Here is a 23,735-nt window from a genome sequence, read left to right on the forward strand (position 1 = left end):
TTTAGTTAAGAAAGAGCTCAAGGCATTATTTATTGACCGAATAAATTGTACTATCAAACTAAAGTACATTCCATTATTTTAACCTCTCAGTTGCAGTTTCTCTGAGCCGTAATATTCTTAGCTGACATAAGCAACTGAGAAATAAGCCATATGACTTCTGAATATTACTGTAACAAAGCATGGTTATATTATTGTAAGCACGGTTAAGTATACCAGAGCAGCTATATGTATCAATTTGATAGGTTTGCTAAGAGCTTATTTTGTCATATTTGTGTAAGCCCAACAGCGTTATTTACAGCCTTGCAGAAGCTTCAGGAGAAAGAGTTTTTGAAAATGCTTTGAACAGCTTATGAACTGACCCTGCCATAAATAGAATCATGAGATTTCTGACAGCCAAGGACATTTGCTAACACTTTTTTGTTCACTTATAATCGGTCTGTGCCTCGGTTAAAGCTCTTGATTCATATCCTGCTACCTTACCTTCCTGCTGCACTGCTGTATCTGACCTCTGTTGATAACAGCTACCTGAAGTACTCCAGGTTGTGAAGCACTACTTTGGAGAAGAAGCATCTTGTAGCAAACATTTTTAACACGTTGAAGCTTTTCTTCAGTTTTACCACATCACATTTCAGTAGCTTCCTGTCATATCTAACAAGTCTGGTATGAACTAGGAGAGATATTGCACCATACTTAATAAGCAATGACTTGCTCTTGGGGTTTTTGCATGTTTACTATGGCACATACCTTTTCAGGGTGTGCTTTAAGATCTTCAGATGTCAAAATTATGACCTATGTAATTAAAAGAATGCATATAATTTTGACGTATTCTTCTTTCTTTTTCAAAACTTTTTAATTGATAATATTTCTCAGTAAAAACACATACAGAAAAAAGAACTCAAGTATAAGAAGAAACAAACTAATTATATATATCCCAAATAATAACCAATTATTTTACATAAACTATTTACAAAATGTAAATGATAAACAAGGAAAACAGTACCCCACAAGATAAGAGTCTTGTTACAGAAAAAACAACAATAAATATTCCAGTGTATAAACCAGTAATGAGACAGCCAGGCTCTTGGTTGTTTCTTGTGTTCATATATTTATTAACAAATATAAAAAACAGAGAGGTGACTGCTTTCGCTAAAAAGCTTTATCAGACCATAAAAACAACAGTCAAGTATACTCTCCTTATATATACATCATACAGAAAATCATCGAATCACAGGCAAGCATTAATGAAGCTATTAATTAAGTTAAAGTCACAACACATATAAAAGAAACTTGTAGATGCTTAAGCAAATACAACAGTAAAACTTTGTAAAAAATAAAAAAATAATAAGTATCTATCTATATATATATAACAGTCGATAGATGTTACTAGAGATAGAATAAATATGGTGCAGATATTACTTCTGCACCCTCCTATTTCTAAGCATCGGTTTGATAGATGCTCTCTCATTTAAACCTAGTCCCCTATCAGCCCTAAGAACAATAATCCAGTGTGCCTCTTTGCTTTCAGTGTAATTCCTTATATTTCCTTCTCTAATCTGTGGGTCAATGACCTCCAAGACCCTAAAACTAAACGTATGTGCTTCCCCTGCTAATGCAGTATGTTTAGAGAAAGCATTATGCTCAGACTTAAGTCTGATACTATAGAGATGCTCTCTTATTCTGTTCTTAAAGGCTCTGTTCATCTTATCCACATAAAATGAGTGGGCAGAGGTCACACTCAGCTAAATAGATGACATTTGATGTAGTGCATGTGGCTTCGACTTTGAAAACAAATTCCCTACCCAGATCTGGATGAATGAACTTATTAGAAGTGTTAATATACATGCAAATATTACACTTTTCACAAGGTCGTGTGGAGCCAATATTACTTGAATTACTCTTAACATTGCTACCATAACACAAGAGTCTACTCAGAGTCTTCCTATTTCTATATAGAAATCTAGGTCTATCACCTACAACTCCACTAAATTCTGGATCAACATTCAGAATCGACCAGTGCTTACTAAAAATCTCAGCTAGTTTCTTATTATCCTGAGTAAAGAACAAAGGGACCCTAAGCTGTTTCATGGGCTGTTCCTATAAGGGTGACAATGTCACATTCCTACGTCGTCCAAAATACTGAGTAGCCACATTTCCCTTGAGATCACTAACAATAGACAAATGTTCTCATATCTCATCTAGCTGGTAACCTCTACTAGTGAGTCTACTACATAGATCATCTAATTCCCTCTGAAACCCTTCAAACGTGGGGTTCAACCTGGAAGCCCTCATCCCTTGACCTTTAATCACATTCTTAAAAATAAAACTGGGATGCATACTAGATCTATTCAATAAAGAATTCCTATGACAGGACTTCCGAAAAACTCCAGTATTGATCGATCCATTCCCTAGTTTCTCAACATATAGGTCTAGATACTCTATCTTGTCCACTGATGACTCCATAGTGAACTTCAAGCATTCAGTCAACCCATTTACCATCTCATAAAACTCAACTAACTGCTGCTGGCTGCCACTCCAAAGAAAAAACAAATCATCGACAAAAAGCCAATAAAAATAACATGTTGCTGATAGGACTCTGTTTCAAATAAAATGCTGTTCTCCCAATGGGCCAAAAACATGCTGCCATAGCTATTGGCACATGCCCATAGCCACACCATGCAAGTTTTCAGGGGACAGAGTTACAGGGCAGACAATCAAGAAGATGTGGGGGAACACCATGAATCATTAGTCTGGAATATTTTCACCTATGAGTTGTCACCTGAAGAGCATAGGGTGTTGAATAAAGGATTGAGTTTCATACCTTCATGTGAGAGTAAGGTAAATGATACCATTCTAGATTTGAAAGTTTTTTGTCAAAATATTATGTTGCGTTTGCAGTTTACTGATAGTACTGGACAGGTGCATTCATTTAGAAAACTCAGTACTTTCGTACCAAATAACCATCCTCTGGTTGATGCGCTGTGTCATGAGGTTGTATAGGAATTATAACTTTTATCTCCTTTCAGTATCAGACCTTGTACTCACAAAAGTTAATTTCGGTATGGAATGTACATGTGGTTATCTGAATGCATTTATTTAACATAAACTGGTCGAATATTCTTAATAGTGTATAATATACTTCTTTCATTTTAGTATCCCTCTGTGTATGTTTATGTGTGAGAGAGAGACAGAGTTAGTGTGTATGTGATTGTGTGGGTTATAATGGGATATACTGTATGTGTCCAATAGCTGCAAGCTAAAATATACTGTTGTTCCTATTATTTCTGTATTTATTCATAAAGTTGATCAGGTATTGGAGATGTACACAATCAATTAAGAGACTGCACTTGGGGAGGCACATCTGTATGTATGTGTGGTTGTAACTGGTTGCATCATATGCATTTGACAGTAATAGCTATGCCAACATGTTTCTGGAGAGAATTTGTCTATTGTTAGTGATCTCAGGGGAAATGTGGCTAGTCAGTATTTTGGACCACATAGGAATGTGACATTGTCACCCTTACAGGAACAGCCCATGAAACAGCTTAGGGTCCCTTTGTTCTTTACTCAGGATAATAAGGAACTAGCTGAGATTTTTAGTAAACACTGGTCGATTTTGAATGTTGATCCAGAATTAAGTGTAGTTGTAGGTGATAAACCTAGATTTCTAAATAAAAATAGGAAGAAACTGAGAAGACTCTTGTGTTATGGTAGCAATGTTAAGAGTAATTCAAGTAATATTGGCTCCACACGACCTTGTGAGAAGTGTAATTTTTGCATGTATATTAACACTTCTAATAAGTTCATTCATCCAGATCTGGGTAGGGAATTTGTTTTCAAAGTCGAAGCCACATGCACTACATCAAATGTCGTCTATTTAGCTGAGTGCAACCTCTGCCACTCATTTTATGTGGTTAATATGAACAGAGCCTTTAAGAACAGAATAAGAGAGCATCTCTATAGTATTAGACTTAAGTCTGAGCATAATGCTCTCTCTAAACATACTGCATTAGCAGGGGAAGCACATAAGTTTAGTTTTAGGGTCTTGGAGGTCATTGACCCACAGATTAGAGAAGGAAATATAAGGAACTACACTGAAAGCAGAGAGGCACACTGGATTACTGTTCTTAGGGCTGATAGGGGACTAGGTTTAAATGAGAGAGCATCTATCAAACCGATGCTTAGAAATAGGAGGGTGCAAAAGTAATATCTGCACCATATTTATTCTAGCTCTAGTAACATCTATCGACTGTTATATATATAGATAGATACTTATTATTTTTTTATTTTTTTACAAAGTTTTACTGTTGTATTTGCTTAAGCATCTACAAGTTTCTTTTATATGTGTTGTGACTTTAATAGCTTCATTAAGGCTTGTCTGTGATTCGATGATTTTCTATAATGATGTATATATATAAGGAGAGTATACTTGATTGTTGTTTTTATGGTCTGATGAAGCTTTTTAGCGAAAGCGCTTACCTCTCTGGTTTTTATATTTGTTAATAAATATATGAACACAAGAAACAATGGAGAACCTGGCTGTATTGTTATTGGTTTATGCACTGGAATATTTACAAAATGTGCAAATGTGCCACATTACAGAAATAAATTATGACAAAACCTAAAATTGATTTATACTCTAACAAGGAGAATAGGACAAGAATACAAATCAGAAATCAGGAAAAAATATTTTGAAATGATGCATTTTATATAATGTGTACTATTTCTAAAAGGAAACAAAATGAGCAAATATTTTATATTACCTTTCTTTTAAATTTTGTTCATAGCTATAAATGGAGATCTTATCCAAAGTTATATGATAATATTTGTGATGAAAGGAGATACTGCCAGCACAGCTAGCTGGAATTTTGTAAATAATTATATGTCATTGATGAATATCGTAATGATTTATACAAGATGCTTGTGTTACAAATGTATTATTAATGTATGTCATGTGTATGTCAAACTGCTCTGTGCAGATGTTTGTGTTGAAAAGGTATTTGTAAAAGGGCTGTGTTTAAAATGTATCCACAGTGTGCCCTACTGGAAGAGAACAGAAATGTACATGCACTATTGCAACTGTTTAAATGTATATATTTTAACAGTGGAAACTGGGATACAGGAGGTTAACCTCAGTCTAGTAAACTTTAGAAAATATCTGAAATTAAACTACTTTATAGGATGCAATAAAGAGGCTACCTTTCAATACAGCTAGAGACACAGAGTCTGTACTAGGAAGCTTTCTGTATTGTCCTTGGAGTGAACTAATTTCTACTTTTGAGGCATGAAGGAATGCAATTGTTTTATGACTTCCAGCATCTGCCAAATATCTGAGGTAAAGCCCTTGTCTGTATATTTTTACAGGTCGATGCTAAATGCTGCCAGCTTCTGGCAGTGGGGGTTTTGGCCTAGGAACTAGAAGTCAGATGACCAGAAATGATTTTATTCTGCACGCTATCCCAGCAGTAATATTTTAGATATTAATTTGAGAAGTCTTTTAGTGAGACAGAGCATTCTGTATTTAGTCTTGGACCTGACAAGAACCATTCACCACAACATCTGCCTTGCTCTAATGAAATAAGTTTCTAGGGAACAGTATAACTCTCTTAGATACAGTCAGGAATATAGTAAAGCTTAGTTTAGACGTTTTTCTTTATTTGTGCGAGCCTGTACTGCAATGTTATTTTAAATATTTCCTGTGGTTTTGAGCTCTGATGTCACTGTGAATACATATTTAGTATTTTCTTGTTCTTTTATTATTCATTATTAAATATATTTAAACCTTTCATTGTGACTGATCTGTGTAAAGATATTTAAGTTTTGAGAGTACTTGCATATTTATTTGGTGACACTGTGTGGGCCACTCCCAGTAGTCTTGTTCTTCGTTAAACTACCAGTTGTGTTAATATTACACAGTAAGATTGGACATCCTTTGTTAAGGGCCTTAAAGTAGCTGATATGGAGTGACTGGTGGCAGTAATAACTACCTTGTAGTCTGTGCAGAAGGTGGCATAGCTAGTAAACCTGAGCCAGCCTTTCCCAGGTGTGTGTGTGTGTGAGTGTGTGTGTGTGTGTGTGTGTGTGTGTGTGTGTGTGTGTGTGTGTGTGTGTGTGTGTGTGTGTGTGTGTGTGCATGCATGTGTGCATCTGTGAGTGTGTGGGCGTGTGTGTGTGTGTGTGTGTGTGTGTGTGTGTGTGTGTGTGTGTGTGTGTGTAAATCAATCCTGAAAGGGTGTTTATGTCTCAGCTACTTGAGCATGGGCACAAAGCACTGGTTGGACAGACAGGGTGCTGGAGGTCTTGGCTTGGTCAGTCAGCTCAAATCTCAACTCTATAGCTGTGCCACTGGGGAGTCTTACTGGGGATCTGGAAGAAGAGGGAGAAACCAGCTCAGGACTGACTGTGGTCTCTCTGTGCTCTTAAGGGAAATTGCACATGATGCAGAGAGCTGCATCTGGAAATACTGTTTGTGTACCTTGTCGTCATCCTCTGAATGTTCATCCCCCACTGTTGCCAGTGGTGAGGACTGAGGTGCCTTGATTACTGGCCCAGTGGAGGGCTGTCACACTTGGTGGGCTGTGGTGGGATATCCATGTCACAATATCAAAGATATTTAGCCAACACTCCATTAAAAAATAAATATTTTGTTCATTATAAATAGTTTAAAGACTGTATATATTTATAGCCATATATTTAAAGCCATTCCAATATATTTTTACCATCAAGCCAGTTTGTGTAATATAAAGATTAATCAACACAAATCCTGGAAATTATTTCTTCATTATATCCCATTTTTAACCTTAATTTTATGGACTTTTACAGTTTGGCAGCATATATACATTTCTACAGGACATAAGTTATGCCTGCCTGCTCATGAGCACAGGCCATACAATATGGCAAAAATGGGGTGAAGATAGATACTAGCTTATGTGGGGACATATAAATGTTATTTAAAATTTTAAACTAAGTACAAAATAGCTTGAATATATTTTACATTAAATTGAATAGATTGAATTCACTAAATAATGGCAGACATGACTTCATATCCTTCAGAAAATGCATGATAACACTAGATGTTTTATTCTAGCAACTTTCTAAGTTTATAAGAGCAATATTTAAAATGTTTCCCTATTTTTATGGCCTGACCCCCATATTTGTGGCTTTGTCACGATTTTTTGTGCTAACAGGTTGAGAGCTATTCATTCTTATAACTGTATTTTTGTTGTTACTCTTGAATGTACTGTCAAGACTTTGGTATTTCTAGAATTATCTGGAAACAATCATGCTGATTTCTGCAAATCTGTGAACCATAATGAGTTGGAGCTTGCATGGATGGAGTTCCTGGCACAATTTTTGATTAAAACCATTACTTTAAACTGTACTTCCCTTTGCTACTACAGACGTATTGCTTTAACTCACTGTTTGGGTGATTGGTGTACTGATTACACCATTTACAGTAGATAAGATAAAAAGATAATTTCTGCTACCTGTATGGGTGGTTCACTGCACCAGGCCAATTTACAGGAAATCTCAGAGATACTTAACATGCTGACAAAACCGGTGAATAAGATTATGGCGGATACTTCTAAAATTAAGGAATACAATGGTTTAAATGGGTTGGTGTTGGAAGAGTGTGCCTTTAGGGTCCTGCCACTGGAGTCAGCTGTCAGTCTGCAAATCCAACATTCCAAAGATCATCAGGCTTCATTGACACAAGTGGATAAGGAGTTCCAAAAGGTTTGGAACAAAACTGAAGACAGAGAGAATTGTCATCACAAAAATAATTTGAGGGTGATGGATCTACCTGAAAGTCTTGTAAGAGGAAACAGCAATAGTTCTGGAAGATCTAATTAGAATGGTCTAAACGTGTCAACATCCAGAACTATAATGACTGACAGGACGCTACTCCTCAAAACCACCATGGTGTTCTGGATACCCTCCATGGCAATTTATAATTAAATTGAACAGGGTAAACAGAGATTTTGTTCTACAAACTGCCGAGGAAGGGAAGCATTCCTACACTCATAGTATCATAGGATCATAGGAGGTTACTAGGCTATTGGCCCTGAGGCCCTTAAAAGCCTAGCCAAGAGTTTAGCACATGTTTAGACAAGTCAGCACCCAAAATCCCTGTCCAGCAGAGACACAGGTGGAATCCCAGGGGTGTATTTTCTATTTCCCATACAGCTATCCAGGTTGCGCTTAAAAATGGATAATGAGGTACTTTGCTTGATGTGGAGAGAGAGTCTATTCCACAGATGAGGGAGTCTCTGTGACACAGATCTGTTCTGCCAACAAGTCCTATTGATATCACAGACCAGGTTGAGGTCACACGCATGGGTTACTCTATTGAAACTTGACTTGCAGATATGCAGCAGTTCCATCAAGGCTGGGTCTGAGATTGCTTTGTATGCCAGATAGAGGTCACCTCAAGGAGTCTGTATAAAACTGAGTAGAGGGACAGAGCTTTTAGCCTATCTATGTAGGGTAGATGTTTAAGGCCCTGGATTCTCCTGGTGAGGAACCTCTGCGGTCTCTCCAGCTGCTGCATGTGCTTTGCGAGGTGCATGCTAATAGGTTTGTACTAGGTTAACTACCCTTATGGGGCATTTTAAACCTAGCCATGTGCTCCCTGTGAGAATCAAACCCTGTACCTTGGGTCTATAAGGTAAATGCCTTAACCATCATGCCAACCTTCCACCCCTCTTTAAATACTCCTTGAAACAGATAATCAAGCATCAAACCAAGAGCTTGCATTTACCACCTCAGACACAGTATTAGCTTTCCTCAAAGAAAGGCTGCTTACTTAAGTTTTGGACAATAGAATACTAAGGTTACAGGGGTGGGGACACATTGTCTACAAATTGTGGAATTTCCCAAGAGTGTGTGAAAAGCAATTTGTCCTGAGAAGTATGTAACTCTGTCTTTGTTCCCTAACCTAAACTGACTATAAAAGGCAACTACGGCTAACCAAGCAGCTGCGTTGTAAAGCAACCCTGGATGAAAGAGAGTACAAAGTGATTGTAGCACTACAGTCAAATTTCTATGTACCCTGAAATCATCAGATGAGATGGATATAGTGACAGAATCTACAAGCATAACTGATGTGGAATAAGAAGGCACTGCTGCTCCTGCCTACTCAGTTGTTACAGGGAAAGGCACTGAAAAATGTATGAGCCAAAAGAAAATGAAAACTGGGATAGGCAGGAAAGGTCCCACTTATAAGGAATTGCTTTTCATTATGATTTCTGTTCCAGAAACTCTAGTTTAAGACATTTACCAGTGATAGAATTAATGTTTTGAGACAGTACTTTCTTTCAGTTTGTTTCTGCTGTTGGGAGCCTTTCTGTGGGCTTTGTGGCTTCTTAGATACAAAGCAGATGCTGTAAATTATCACTGACTTTTAAACAGTTATGATAAAGTGAGTATGGTTAAGATACAGGGTTTCAATACCCTGTTTAAACGGAAAACAATGAAAATTCATTTAAAAAAATGAAAGCAGATATTCTACATTTACAGGACCTTAAATTAGCCAACAAGCATGAGAGAATTTTGAAGGAATATTTTGCTGGACCTTGTATTTATAATATAAATATAAGTGGTAAGGCAGCAGTCACTATTTTAGATACAAACTCTTTAGGGTGTGCTGGTAGAAGAAAATGGGCTACTTTTAAAACTCTGTAGAGACATTGAATAGTAAAGGATTATTTATGAGTTTAAGGCAGATACCCCCCAACTTTTTACAGATGTTTTGCTTCCTTATTAGGTAATCATGCCACTGCCACTGGATATCAATATTGTTCCCAGTTCAATTGCAGAAAGAACATCCATGGATGCTGAGCAAGACATTTGTTTTTAAAGAGTAATTAGAGTGTTGATATATGGGCCTAGCAGTCATGTGAACAGTTATAGACCGTGATGACAGGCAGCTGACTTTCAGCTTTCTTGGAGGGCTCAGTATAAGTCGCTTAGATTACTGGCTTGTGTCTAAGAATCCAGTGTGGCACAGACTATGCCAGCCTCCTTATCATACCATTCTATAGTCATGATATCGCTTGTCCACTCTACCACAGAGGGAGATGGCAGACCACGGAGGATGGGCCATTTAATTCTAATGGATACTAAGCTGATGGATGATATTAAGATAGGCTTAAACTATTGTGTAGAGTTAAATGTGGTGGGTAGTTTCTACATCCAGCTCTGATGGGACTCGTGTAAGTTAGACCACTGTGAACTTTGTAAGGACATTAAGTCAATATATTTTATTGGGATGGATCAAGACATCTGCAATTGGGAGGACAAACTGCATAACTTATACTCTGCTTGTAAGTATAGTTAATTCAAGCGTAGAGGTCTGTCCTCAAAGCCTATAAACGAGCTCACTCACTACAAAGGTCACTGACAGAGCTGTGATCCAGGCATCAAACAACAGTTGTAAGCCTGGTAAGTTATTGTCATTAAAGATGAAGCAGAAGAAGGAGGAATAGACTTCTTACCACAGCTAAAACTGCTTCCTACCTTGCCCTTCTAACCAAACCACATGATATTAGTATAGCCATTGTCTGATATCAAATGGGGTCAGAATCCTGAAAGGGCACTAGTTTTGTGCAATTTTTTCCACAAGGGTCTAAACTGACATCATTGACAGAGACCCAACCAAGCTGTCTTGGTAGATCTGTTGACATACAGGAAATTAAAACTGCATTACAGGCATCCCAAACAGGTAAAGCTCCAGAACTTTACAGATGTATTGCTGAACTGCATCAAGCTTTGTTTCCCATGTTTCTCTCCCCACTACAAAATCTTCACAAGTCCTTTGATAACACAAATGTTATCAACCATTCATCCAAGGTGTCTGTACCATTCATCCAAGGTGTCTGTGATTACATTTATTCTTAAGCCTGGGAATGACCAGTTCTCATTATTAATAACAATATATGCTATGGATGTTGTGACATCTCACATTTTGTAATGTGTGATAACACAAAAGCAGTAACCTGACTAATGTGGGCATATGTCTTATACACGTTGGAGAACTTATCCATACCTTACAGATATTCAGTAATGCATTATATTGTAAACTTTGACGACATGACTAATTGTATTTACTGTGGCAAGAAGGACCTCCTGTCATTCTCTGTGTGTCCCCTTTCAGATCAGCTGCCATTACATGAAATCTTAATGATGTGCAACTTAAACGATGCTTGTGATGTTGCAAGCAGATGTGAAAATGATGACTGTGTCATGTTAATGCTATACCAGCTTTGTTCTTTGCTACATATATCGATTGCATGTGTTTTACTTGTGCTGCTTTGCAATACAGGATAATTTATTTCCCCTTTTTAAATACATTTTGCATTGGGGCAGTGTTCAGCAATACACAGACATGGTTCACTTCATAAGGAAAAAAGTGAAAAATTTAATTTGGGCTGTCTTCTGTACAAAAACAAGCCTATCACAAAAGGTATAAGTGACGTGAGTTTAGATAAAGAGGATAGCATCTGCAAAGTTCAAATCCAGTTTGCAGTTACTTTTACACAGGGAGTCAGAATAACTTTTGTCACAACATTTTGATTAGAAATATAACAATGCATGCAAAAGAGTATCATAACTATGTTTATTGCAACAAATGTATCATTACTGCTTGCTATAAAAGCCCAATATAATGTGTGTAAACATAACCTCTCAAACGTTTAGTGTGAGAAATTTGGACAAAGTCCCCAAAATATGAACATATTTTAAATATTGTTATTATAAACTAACAAAGTTGCTACAGTAACAGGTTTTGTTTTAGAATAAATTTTATGAAGGATTTTAAATCTGAAACTCAAATGTATGTCATTATTTAGTGACTTTAATCCTCATATCATCCTGGTGATATGCCGAAAATGATAATTTGTTTGAGAAACAGACCAAAAATATGAGTCAAAAATCTGGACATTCTGTGAAAATCTGGAGAGTTAAGAAGTATGTGCATAAATTATATTAAACATGATGATGCCATTTAATGTAGAAGGTACATGCATAGTAGGATTTGCACAATATTTTTTATTACAATTGTTGTAAGAAATCACATAACTGTATTTATGATAGTATGTCTTCTGAAGTATGTATGTAACGTAAACAACAGTATATTATTAAGGTTATGAACTGCATGCATCTGAAATGGTGAAATGCATTTATAAAGATAAAATATTGCATTTTACATATAAATGCAGTCCCATGACTAAGTAAAGTCACAGACATACAGGCATCTCTGAAGTATATCTCCAGTTCTTGTTACAATACTACACCTCCAATTACCATGCTAAAAAGTAACTTCTTCCTGAACAGTTAGTAAGCAACAGTTTAACATTTTCGACATTTTCTCCTCATGGGTTTGATTCCCAGGAGGTACTACTTAATCTCACTAGTGTGTGACTCCCAACAGGCCAATATGTCACAAGTCCTACTATTTTCCTCCAACCAAACATGGTTATAACAAACACCATAAAGCATTAATTGCTTTACATTGTAACATGTGAAACATTTAACCACCACACATGGCCTAATCTCACAGCCATATTTCACACCTTCTGTGGTTTTGGATGTAATTAGTGCCAGTGAGTTTGCAAAGCCATTGCTGTACTTATAATTGCACAAATGCATTTGGCAAGGTTGTGCGTCTTTCCACACAAGCTATTACAAGTGAGATCTGAACTGGGTGCCAGTTCAGACACATATTTCTAGCTTGACTGCTGCAAACATGGCTGGTGACAGTAGGGATGGTGGTCCATTTAGGACACAAAGGTGGGGTATTATGGAGTCCAGGAATTTTATGACAGTCCTTGTGAAGTGCTACAGCCGTAGACTGCTGCAGGGGGATTATACCAGATCTCAGTAAAAGGCTGAGGATTGGAAAAGGAAAAGCTCGGTCAAGGCTGTCCCCAGTGCAACTGGTATCACATGCACTGGAGAGCAATGTAGTCATTACTAAAGCAACATAAAGAAGTGCAAGTGGGACATCCTGAGCTGATGAGAGGATGGATTTAAGACTTGGTTATGGAAGTATACTAACCCATCCATCACCTGTCTATGATATGGCATTAATCAGTCAACCAACACAGTTATTCATTATATTTCCAAATATTGATTTTTTTCTTTCTCTACTGTGGTTACTGAGGTGACAAGGAAAAGGTATGCAGTTGAGTTGGTGCCAATTCTCACAACAAGGTAGGTTCACCTAAAGGTGAACATGAGGGCCCTAGCAAAGAAGATTTTATATGTTCATTTATTACCACCTTTATGTAGGAACATGAATTTATTTATAGGACCCTTGAAAATAATTGGAAAATATTTCAGTATTTTGATGGGTTAATTTTCAGCTTACCTTGTGGGAGAAAGCCAAGAATAGTGTATAAAAGAGGTAGATCTGTAAAGAACTTGCTGGATAGTGGAAAGCAACCCCGTGTTTGGACCAAGAAGAGGAATGGCACTTTTAAATGTGTTTTTTGTGCCCAGTGCAAATATATTTTGATTTTGGAAGCAGGCAAGGTTAAGGTTAACAAGCAGTTTGTGTAGTCCTCATTTCACTGTACATGTAATTCCATCGGTCTTATATATTTTGCTAAGTGTAAAAACTGTGATAGTTTTTACATTGGTAAGACTCAGCATAGATTTAAAGAACGCATTTATGAACATTTGCAGGATATAAAAAACAAGCATGTTAATAATTCTTTGTATAAACATGTGAGCAAATGCCCTAAGCATGAATTTGCATTTTTTTTGGTATTGATTCAGTATATAAAAATCCCAAAGGTGGGCCATGGACTGATTTGATAGAGTGGAAAAAAACTTTGTGGCAGCTTAGGTTGAATGCATGCATGCCAGCAGGTCTGAATGAGCACATTTTAGTCATTAGTCTTTTAAAACTTTTATTTTATAAAGTATAAATTAAATAATTGTTTTAAAATCCTTTGATAGTTTTTTGGATATATTTTTTATTAGCAAGTACATTTAATGTTGCTTGCGTTTATATTGTCAGATTGCTATATATTGTTTATTGGTGGAAAGTGTCATGTAATTTTGGAGGAGGGATATTTAAATTACTTTAATTGATTGTCTTATTTGATTCTGAAGAAGCCTGCAAATTCGCAAGATGAAAGTGCTTAATCTATTTGAATAAACTGCAGTTTTGGAGTGATGCTGCTTTCCAGTTCTTTGGTTTGGTTCATCAACAGTAAGTAAATTAATCCCTAAGTAACATACCTCTTCACGTAACCCTTAGCCACCTCCTTACTAGCATATCCCACCATACAGGTATCCAAGGTACTTGAGGACAAAACTCGGTTAGGTTGCATGGCTAAGCTTATAAAGATCCTGGTGGTCATTAACCTAGTATGAACCTACGAAACCTCTGAAAATAAAATAAATAAAATTAAAAATAATTCAGAATCACAGATCAATAGCCTAGTACCTATGAACATACAATAAATTACAGTATAGCATAAAGGAAACAGACTTTGTACCCAATGCAACTTTGATTCTGAAGAAGTCTGTGAATTAACAAGATGAAAGTGCTTAATCTATTTGAATAAAGTGCAGTTTTGGAGTGACGGTGCTTTATACTTGTAACCTATGTTTACAGTTACAGAGGCAGGAGACATGATATGCATACATTTGTAACACACGCATATAAATCATGTTAATATTCAGAAATGGCATATAATTATTTACAAAATTCCAGCTAGCTGGGTTGGCAGTATCTCCTTTCGTGACAGTAACCGCCTCTTGTTTTCTTCTATGAAGATCAAATCAAAGCATTCATTCAGTATGTCTGGTTTTCCCCAGCCTACTATCATTTCATTTCCATCTTTGCTGAGCATGGCCAGTTGTGTTCTTCCCTTCTCACTTTCTGCTGTGCTTCTTTTTTCCTGTTACTCATAATCCTGTCTTCTAAAATCCCATAACATTGTCTGTATTCTTTTAGTTTTACCACTACCCATACTCTAAACCACACAGTGACATAATTATTGTTGGATAACAGTGCCTCGACATTGATGCTCATTATATTCTCTGCACTGGAAAGGACCATGCCAAGAATTCCATCCCATGTGAGGCAGCCTTGTAGCAGCTAGTTGAAGTGCTTATTGTCCAAGACCCCAATCAACTCCCATTATCTCTTTCTTCCCCAGAGCTCAGAATGTCTCAGTCTGCTCCTGGCATATAAACCCCCTTATGGCTATTACCATCTTCCTTATACCCTACCCTTTTTGTTTCTCCCCTAGTCTCTCATCCATGCCTCTTATTTTGTCTGGTGGGTTATACTCTGCATAACTATACCTGCTTCCCCATAGTCCATTACATCAGCTGCCAGGACACTTAACCTACCTTCTAGCTCTATCTGTATCATTTTGACATTCCTAGCTTAGTTATTTTCCTCTTTTCTGACCTCACATATGATGACCTTCTTTATGCAGATTGCGACACCATTTCCACCCCTCCCTTGTCTATAACTCCTGAACAACTTGCATCCAGGTACCTCCATGTCCTGTCTGCTGTCTTGTCATTGGTTCATATTTCTGTGATATCACCAAATTGCAGTCTTCCTTCCTGACACTAACTGCATTTATTACCAGCGTCCCTTCACTGGATCCATTGTTACCTATATTCTTTACCTAATATGTTACCTTTTTTAGCTATGCACTGTCATATTTTCTGTTACTATATCCTCTCTATTTGTAGCACTAATTACCAACCAGATCCTTCTTTATGTCTCTCAAACACTTCATGTAACATTCCTCTCACTTAAGCGTCTGTACTAAATGTTAATCTGGTAGGAATAATAATGCAGCATTGATTTGAAAATGATAATAACAAATTAGAGGCAATACTACACATAATTAGAACAGAAAAGGGTGCAGTAGTGTGGCTTTGAGTATATGTATCCTATGATACACTGGCATCATGGACTGAGCTGTTTCTCTGTTTTGTATGCACTTTTGCTGGGATAGATGATCTCTCCAGCAATTCTGAACACAACAAAACAAGTTTTAGTGAATGAATCAATGAATGTTTGTCTCTACATATAACCTCTCTCCCTCTGTGTGTGTGTGTGTGTGTGTGTGTGTATATATATATATATATATATATAGTTACACTTTATACTCTCGAAATACTGAAATTTTGAATTTCAGTATCTCGAGACTATAAAGTGGAATTTTTAAAATAGCAAAAGTGCATAATCGCAAATTCGAATATCTCAAATTTGCAGTTATGGCTTTACGCTTCGTTAAGTCTGGTGTTTTCTGTGGATGGTGTATGGTGTCATGTTTGGATGTAGGTGAGATTTAAGGTAAGTAAGTGTTTCGTAAGGGTTTTGGGTGGGATTTTGAATGTATTTAAGTGTGTTTGTAAGTTTTACGTGTGGGTTAGGGTAGGTAGGTGAAACTATGAGTGTGTTAGCGTTGGATGTGTTGGTGTTTGTATATATGTGATGTGTGTGTCTGTGTGTGAGGGACTGTGGAGTGTCTGGGTATGAGTTTGCTGTCTTTTCCTGTCTGTGTGATCTTGGAGTTATATATATATATATATATATATATATATATATATATATATATATATATATAAGTATGGGAGGTCTGGGGGGGGCTTGCCTCCCTGCTTATATGTAGTGTAAGTTGGTTTGTTTGTGTTTTTGTGTTTGTGCGTGTTTTGTTTGTTGTGGTGTGGGTTGGATGATGTATGTGTTGTGTGGTGTATGGTGCGTTTATTTGCGTGATTTTGTGTTTCACAGTTTTGGGGTTTCGGGATTTGGAACGTTCAACTTTATGGTCTTGAAATACTGAAATTTGAGATTTCAGTATTTTGAGGTTATAAAGTGAATCTCTCTCTCTCTCTCTATATATATATATATATAAATATATATATATATATATATATATATATATATATATATATATATATATATATCTATAGTGAGTAAAACTAACACCACCAAAACAGCCAGATCAATTCCTTGTCTCGTTTGGAACAAAGCAATTCAAACCAAATCTATGGAGATGTAAAACATAATAAAATCTGTATATCTTTAATAAAATAAATGCAAATAACAAACTGTGATGAGCACTTTTGGGTTGTTACAACCCTTAAGATCTATTAATAAAAAACATTTCACGCTTTTTAAAATTACTAACATCCAATCAGAAATCATCCTCATCTTCAAACGACCAATAATACTTCACAAATATATACTTCAGAGGATAAAAATTCATTGCTCTATACATCATTTCATAGTTGCTAATAAAAACTATACAGTATTTCCTGAAGTTCCTTGTACAAAATTGGCTCTCCAATATTTCAATGTCCAATCAAAATCATCTTTCATTTGCGATGGATGAAAAGTCTGTCTGCAATTACTAGTATCTGAAAGTCTAGAATAAAGAATTCATGTTTGATTAATTACAGCCTATATAAGACAATAAAAGTCAAGACATTCCATCTCCTACTTCCTTGCATTACCAAGAAGTGTGATTTATTGACAACTAGAAGCTCATGAAAGAGTTGGAACAAAATAACTTAATACTAGTGTAGCATCACTGCGTTGAAAACAGTATGGCCTTCATCAACTGAGCTGTAGCCATCACTACACACTTCATTGTTTCTTTGTAAATATGCAATGATGAGTAACTATTACTCAAAATTGAGCATGCTGATTGGATAGACCAGCAAACATTCCCAATGTAAATTAAGCATATACCAATAGAAAAAGCTTTGATATTTGGTTCCTGGAGTGACTGCCGGAGTACGTTTTGTTGTCTTCATAAAATGTGTGGTTTTCTAACAAATTACTGAGGCATGAAGTCAATAAATAATGGCATGCATTTGAGTTTCAGAGCTCCTATTCTTTAGAGAATGCACACTAACACAAATCTTGTTATTCTAGCAGTTTTCTAAGTTTAGAGGAGAAACAATGTCCCTATTTTGGGGCCTTTGACCCCCTGTTATTTAAGGCTTTGTCCACATATCTTGAGCAAAGAGGTTAAAAGGTATGTAAGTAGGATACACCAAATACAAGTAAAATCAGGTACATTCTGCAAAACATAAAAACATACCTGATTTTCCTTGTATTTCACCACTGTCTATGCAGACTCTTGCAGCTCTGAACTTTCTGATTTTTATACTTAAAAACAGAGACAGATATTTTCTTTTCTCCATTGCTTCTATTGAACAGCATTGTTGTGCTGTCTAAGCATGTGAATGTAATTCCTATACGCAAGCACTACTGTCAACAAACATGGAAGAACAGGAAACAAAATGGATGAACACTACTGCATCATTATAAAAACAGATTATTTAAGAAAAGTAAGTCATTTCTTTCTTAAATATCATTATTTGGTAATCATAAGGAAATCAGCTTCCTGAATTATTGTTAAGCCTGTAGTTAGGAGTTTTGTAATGAATGTTGCAAACACCTTTATGGAATATACATTTTAATTTGACTAGGGTATATATCTTTTAATCTAGTCACATCATTACTGACTTATTAATACATGTCTAATTACTGGGATCGTGTCATTTTTCAAAAAGTCAAAATATTAACTGAAAAATGGTTGAACATAAAAAGTCAAGTCAGAAATGCTGAAACACACAAAAATACAGAAAACCAACAGTGTGAGATCACAGATAACTGGGATCAGGCAGTTGTCCCTTCCTTACTGTAGTGCATCTCAGAGTTAGCACATATAATTATCAGGGAATGTGGGGGGTGCAGGGAGCTCACCTCCTTGAAAATGATGCTTTTTGTGAGTTCTTTTAATTTAATTTTCTCATTTGACATTTTGGGTTCAGTGTTTTGTTCATTGATATTAAACTCCAAATATTATATCTGATATTAATTGTAAATAAATTATTAAGTTGTACTGGGCACACCTACATCTTTGGTGTCCTATCTGCTGTTACATGCACAAGTAATTCCTCTGATGAAAATTCTTAACAAGTGATTAAACATGTCTGAGAAATTTAGACTGCATCTGTTCTCTTGTTGCACCTGTTCCTTACTACCTTACCTTCAAAGTCAAAAGTCAAAGTAAACTTTATTGCCATTTAGAACTATACACATATAGCCTAAATGAAATTTTGTGCATCATCTCAATTCTTGAGATTACAAAGAAAAGTGAAACAACACATACAGCTACAGAAATAAACATAACTAACAAATACAGTACTACTCCGAATATACACAAGAAAGAGCAGAAATATTTACCAACACTAACATATGAAAAGAATACCCTCCCTGAGTTAAATTAACTACCCTCTTTAAATTAATACAAAACACACTACAGATTGAAATGCCTAGGTTATTTATCTAATAATGCACTTGAGTGGGTTAAATAATACTGACTATGGATATAATGAATAAATATTGCACTTGCTCGGAATTTATGTAAGTATATATTGCACAAATAAATAAAAATTGTCTTATTATGTGTCCAGATCCCTGGGAGGGTCTATATTACATCATTGAATGCTTAAATAAGTGAACAATGATTAATCGATCCCATGTAAGCTAAAGCTTACAATGTTGAAACCCCAGAACACCGATTTTTTTTCCAAGGGGAAACAAAATTGCTTTTCCAAAAAAAAAGAGCAAAAAAAAAAAAATTTTAAAGCAGTACATAATGTGGGGAGCCTCACACCCCCCTACTTATATAGCAACTCCGAGATCGCATTACAGAGCTGAAAACAGCAAAGTAGCGAAAGCGGCCAAGCAAATTCTTTCCCAGGGAAAGGATTCTCTTAAAAGCCGCTTCGCTATTTTGCCTTTTTGTTCTTTTACAGTCGATCAAGATGCATTCGATAGAATGCGTCTTTGATCACGTAATAGGAACCCCCCCCTGTGACTAGTGTCCAAGTTCAGAAGTTTACCTTCTATCCTCTCCAAATTTTTCATTACCCTTTGTAGGGAAAAAGTATATCCTTTATTCTGGAATCAAGTGCAAATTGCATGTGTTCATGCAGGTTGGCTTCTAGCTGCTCTTTTGTTTCATTTTAAAGTTTATATTGAAGACATGCTGAAATCTCAAGAAATCAATAATTGTGATGAAAGATCACAAATTTTACTGTACCTGGGTCTCCCTTTTCACCTTTTTGACCATCATTTCCAGGATTTCCAGGAGGTCCTTGCGGTCCTGGTTTTCCTTCACTTGGTCTGCATATAGTCATTGTCTGAGCCGTAGACAAAGGAGCTAACAAAATCATTGTTGTAACTATGAGAATAGTTGATAGCAGAAACAGGTTCATATTGTAATCGTCTGGAAACCTGCATGAAATAGTGATCACAGTTAGATTAAATTAAAAATGGACACCCAGCTGAGAAAATACTTTCTTCTCAACAATATTAAACCTTCATAATTTTACAGATTTGATATGTAAAGGAAGACATGATATGACAATGTAACCTACATTTGAGCATGCATGTTTAGAATCACTCAGATTTCTAAACTGATTTTTTACATCAATATCTGTACAACTCAAGTTAAAATTATACTTGGAATGCATTGTTTACTTTATATATGATCAATGAAGATAAAATAGTTGAGAATCAAAAATAATGCTGCACTGTATGCTAATGATATTACTAAGGGAGACATTAGAAACACGAAAAATAAGAAGAACCATAGCACTGTGATACCAGGAGTGCATGCTGTGCTTTCTTAGGAAGCAAATGAGTAACAAAGAGACATGCACACTAATTTTCACAATATAAAGTTGTGTTTATTCATGTCAATAAATAATTTACAGATCATTTTTAATTTTAATTTCAATTTTTATTTGTTACTACCGGAGCTTTTCCCCCCGGGCCTCTGCTGAAAATGGAAATATATCCAGTTGGACTAGCCCGGTTAACAAATGTAAAATACATAAAAAAATAAATAAAGAAACCAACAGCAGAGTCAATGTACAGCTAAACATGCAGTATTCTGTAATGTAAACGACAATAAAAGTGATTAAAACATATATCTTTACTTCATATAAAAAATAATAAAAACAATAAGTGCTTTCACAACTCTCTTTGTTGCTTCATCAAACCAATTTAACAGTTGTAAAACACTTATTTTATACTTAGCTCACTAAAAAAACACCAATCCAACTCAATTAATTCAAACTTGGAACCAGAAAAACTAACCTATCACAACACACATATCAGGACATTGTTTTCATTAAATCTGCAGTAAATGTATAGCAACAAACATTGTTTATATTTAAAAACAAAACCGTGTCAGCAACTAGGATTAATGACTCGTTATAAATGACAAATCCAACAGCTACTGTTAAAACGAAATAAAAATAAAAAAAAATAAATGAGCCAAAACACGGCCAGGTTATAAACTTTAATTTCACCACTTAAAACATTAAAAAGGTAAGCACTTCGCAAGTCAACCACTTGCTTCTTCAGACCATGGGCCGGATTCACGAAGGCTTGCACGGAGTCTAAGAGTAGTGTAAGACTCCATGCAGCCTTCGCGATCCAGGAACAGCCCAAAGTCCATGTAAGAGTCAAGCTAAAACGGCTCTTACACGGAGTGGGCATGGATAAGCTAATCACCTCACTTGCAGCCGAATAGCATGAAAATGAGGATGATTAGCGATCCAGGAAGCCCAGAACAGCCCGTGTAAGAGCCGTTTTAGCTGCAGAAATGTACTCAGTTGAAAACTGAGTACGTTTCTGCAAAAACGGCAATGGAGCCATGTCAGCTCCAAATAAAGGGTGCATATGTGTCAGGCAGCATGCCAATGGCCAAATATGTGGCCATTGGCAAGGTAACCTGATGCAAATATATGAAAATATATTTTTTCGGCGATTGCCGATGTTTAAACCCAGCGCAGCCCCGCGCAAACGGGCTGCGCTGCATAGAACATAAAAACGAAGGTTTTAAACCCACAAAGGTGGGTTTAATGCAATACATGGAATGTCAATGCAGGGATCAGCAGAGCAAAACCAACATGGCTACCGTGTAGTGGTTGCTAAGGGGGGAAGCTGAGTCTAAGAGATGTAACTAAGCATTAGTAGGCAATCTGATGCAAATGAGTGTAAGGATACTGAATTCCACTGTCACATAGCAAATGAGCACATTCTGAGTAGTGTAAGAGTTACATAAGGGGGAGGAACAGAGTAGGAGATAGGTGACATCACAGGGGGGAATGGTAGAAAGAAATGCAGTTCATTGGACGTTAGAGTTACATGACAGACGTCAGACAGATATCATGGAAAGAGGTGTGCCACTAAGTAAGCATGAGAAAGTCAAGAAATGGAAGGTGTACACTGTTACCTACACCAAAGTTTCTTGCTGGATGTGTATCTTGCGCCAATGCATACCAGCCTTGAAAGGCAGTGTGCGCGTGTGTAAGGCAGTGTGTGCGCGTGTAAGGCAGACTGAGCATGTGGGAGCGTGTTGACAGATATTTAACACCGTTTGCGTGGGCGTGCACGCGTTTTAAACCGAATAAGCAGATTCTGAACTGTGTAAGTATGTGTGCGCGCGTGTAAGCCACTGTGAGCGTGTTTCTGCTGGTTTGCACGGCTCCTCCCTGAGGAAACAGAAAGGAAAAAGGAAGCAACAGATTTAGTAGGAAGTTAGTAGGGAATACTGCTGGAGCTAGCAGGTGAAAACAATTAGATGCAGGCAATTACACAGGCAGAATAGTAGCCCAGCCCAGCACTTAAAACTCTGCAAACAGCAGTGCAGAATGTTTCACTCAAGAGACACTGCAAGACAGGAGTTAAGTTATCAGAAGTGAAAACTGAAAAAGCTGAACTCAGAGCAGAAATGTTAGGGGCTGCCATAGCTGTCATAATGAGACATAGGCGACTTGCTGAGGGTGGTGACAATGCAGATGGTGCCAGACAACCCACAGTGAGGAGACGGAGAAGAGTGTACAGGCCCAGGGTCACCTACCACGGGTTACATGAGCTGGAGATAGTAGAGCGCTATAGAGTGGACAGAGACCTCCTGCAGCAAATAGTGGAGCTGTGCAGGCCACGCCTCACACACAGAACCAACAGAGGGGAACCCATCCCAGTGGAAACCAAGGTATGTGTAGGCCTAAGAATACTAGCAACAGGTACCTTCCAGAGACCAACTGGTGATATGATGGGGATATCACAGGCATCAGCCTCCAGGGTACTGCACCAGTTCCTGGATGCCATGTCAGCACATGTCGGTGATCATGTATATTTCCCCAATGCCCGTGAGGTATTGGCCAGCAATATGCGTCTCTTCCAGCAAATAGCGGAATACCCTGAGGTACTGGGTACAATAGACTGCACGCACATATGCATCAAAGCACCAGCCGGTGAGCGGGGTAGGGCATACATCAACCGCAAGGGCTTCCCCTCCATCAACTGCCAGGTCGTGTGTGATGCCCAGGGCATAATAATGAATGTGTGTGCTGGCTGTCCTGGGAGCTACCACGATTCCCACATCTGGCATCTGACGCAGCTGTACCAGACATTTGCCAATGGGGACATCCCGCACGGACACCTAGTGGGGGATGCAGGTTATGCACTGGAGCCGTGGCTGATGACACCCATCAGAAACGCACACACACCTGAACAGGAACGCCATAATGAGGCACACGCACAAACATGTAATGCAATAGAGCGTGTGTTTGGGCTGCTCAAGTCACAGTTCCTGTTGGCAAGAGGCAGCAACACATGACATTGTCATGGATGGATGTACTTGACTCCAAGCGGGCAC

General features: G+C 37.2%; 1 protein-coding gene across 1 annotated transcript in view; it reads right to left on the reverse strand.

Moving 5' to 3' along the window:
• LOC122788885 (pulmonary surfactant-associated protein D-like) overlaps positions 1-20,291 on the reverse strand; it is a 440,824-nt gene extending 420,533 nt beyond the window's left edge. Inside the window, exon 1 of the mRNA XM_044055828.1 lies at positions 20,103-20,291. Coding sequence (XP_043911763.1) covers positions 20,103-20,277 — 175 coding nt within the window. The 5' untranslated portion in view covers positions 20,278-20,291. The remainder of the gene's footprint in view (positions 1-20,102) is intronic.
• Positions 20,292-23,735: the final 3,444 nt, after the last annotated feature.

The sequence above is a fragment of the Protopterus annectens genome, chromosome 14.part0 (assembly GCF_019279795.1).
Source record: "Protopterus annectens isolate FY-2018-M chromosome 14.part0, PAN1.0, whole genome shotgun sequence".
Classification (NCBI taxonomy): domain Eukaryota; kingdom Metazoa; phylum Chordata; order Ceratodontiformes; family Protopteridae; genus Protopterus; species Protopterus annectens.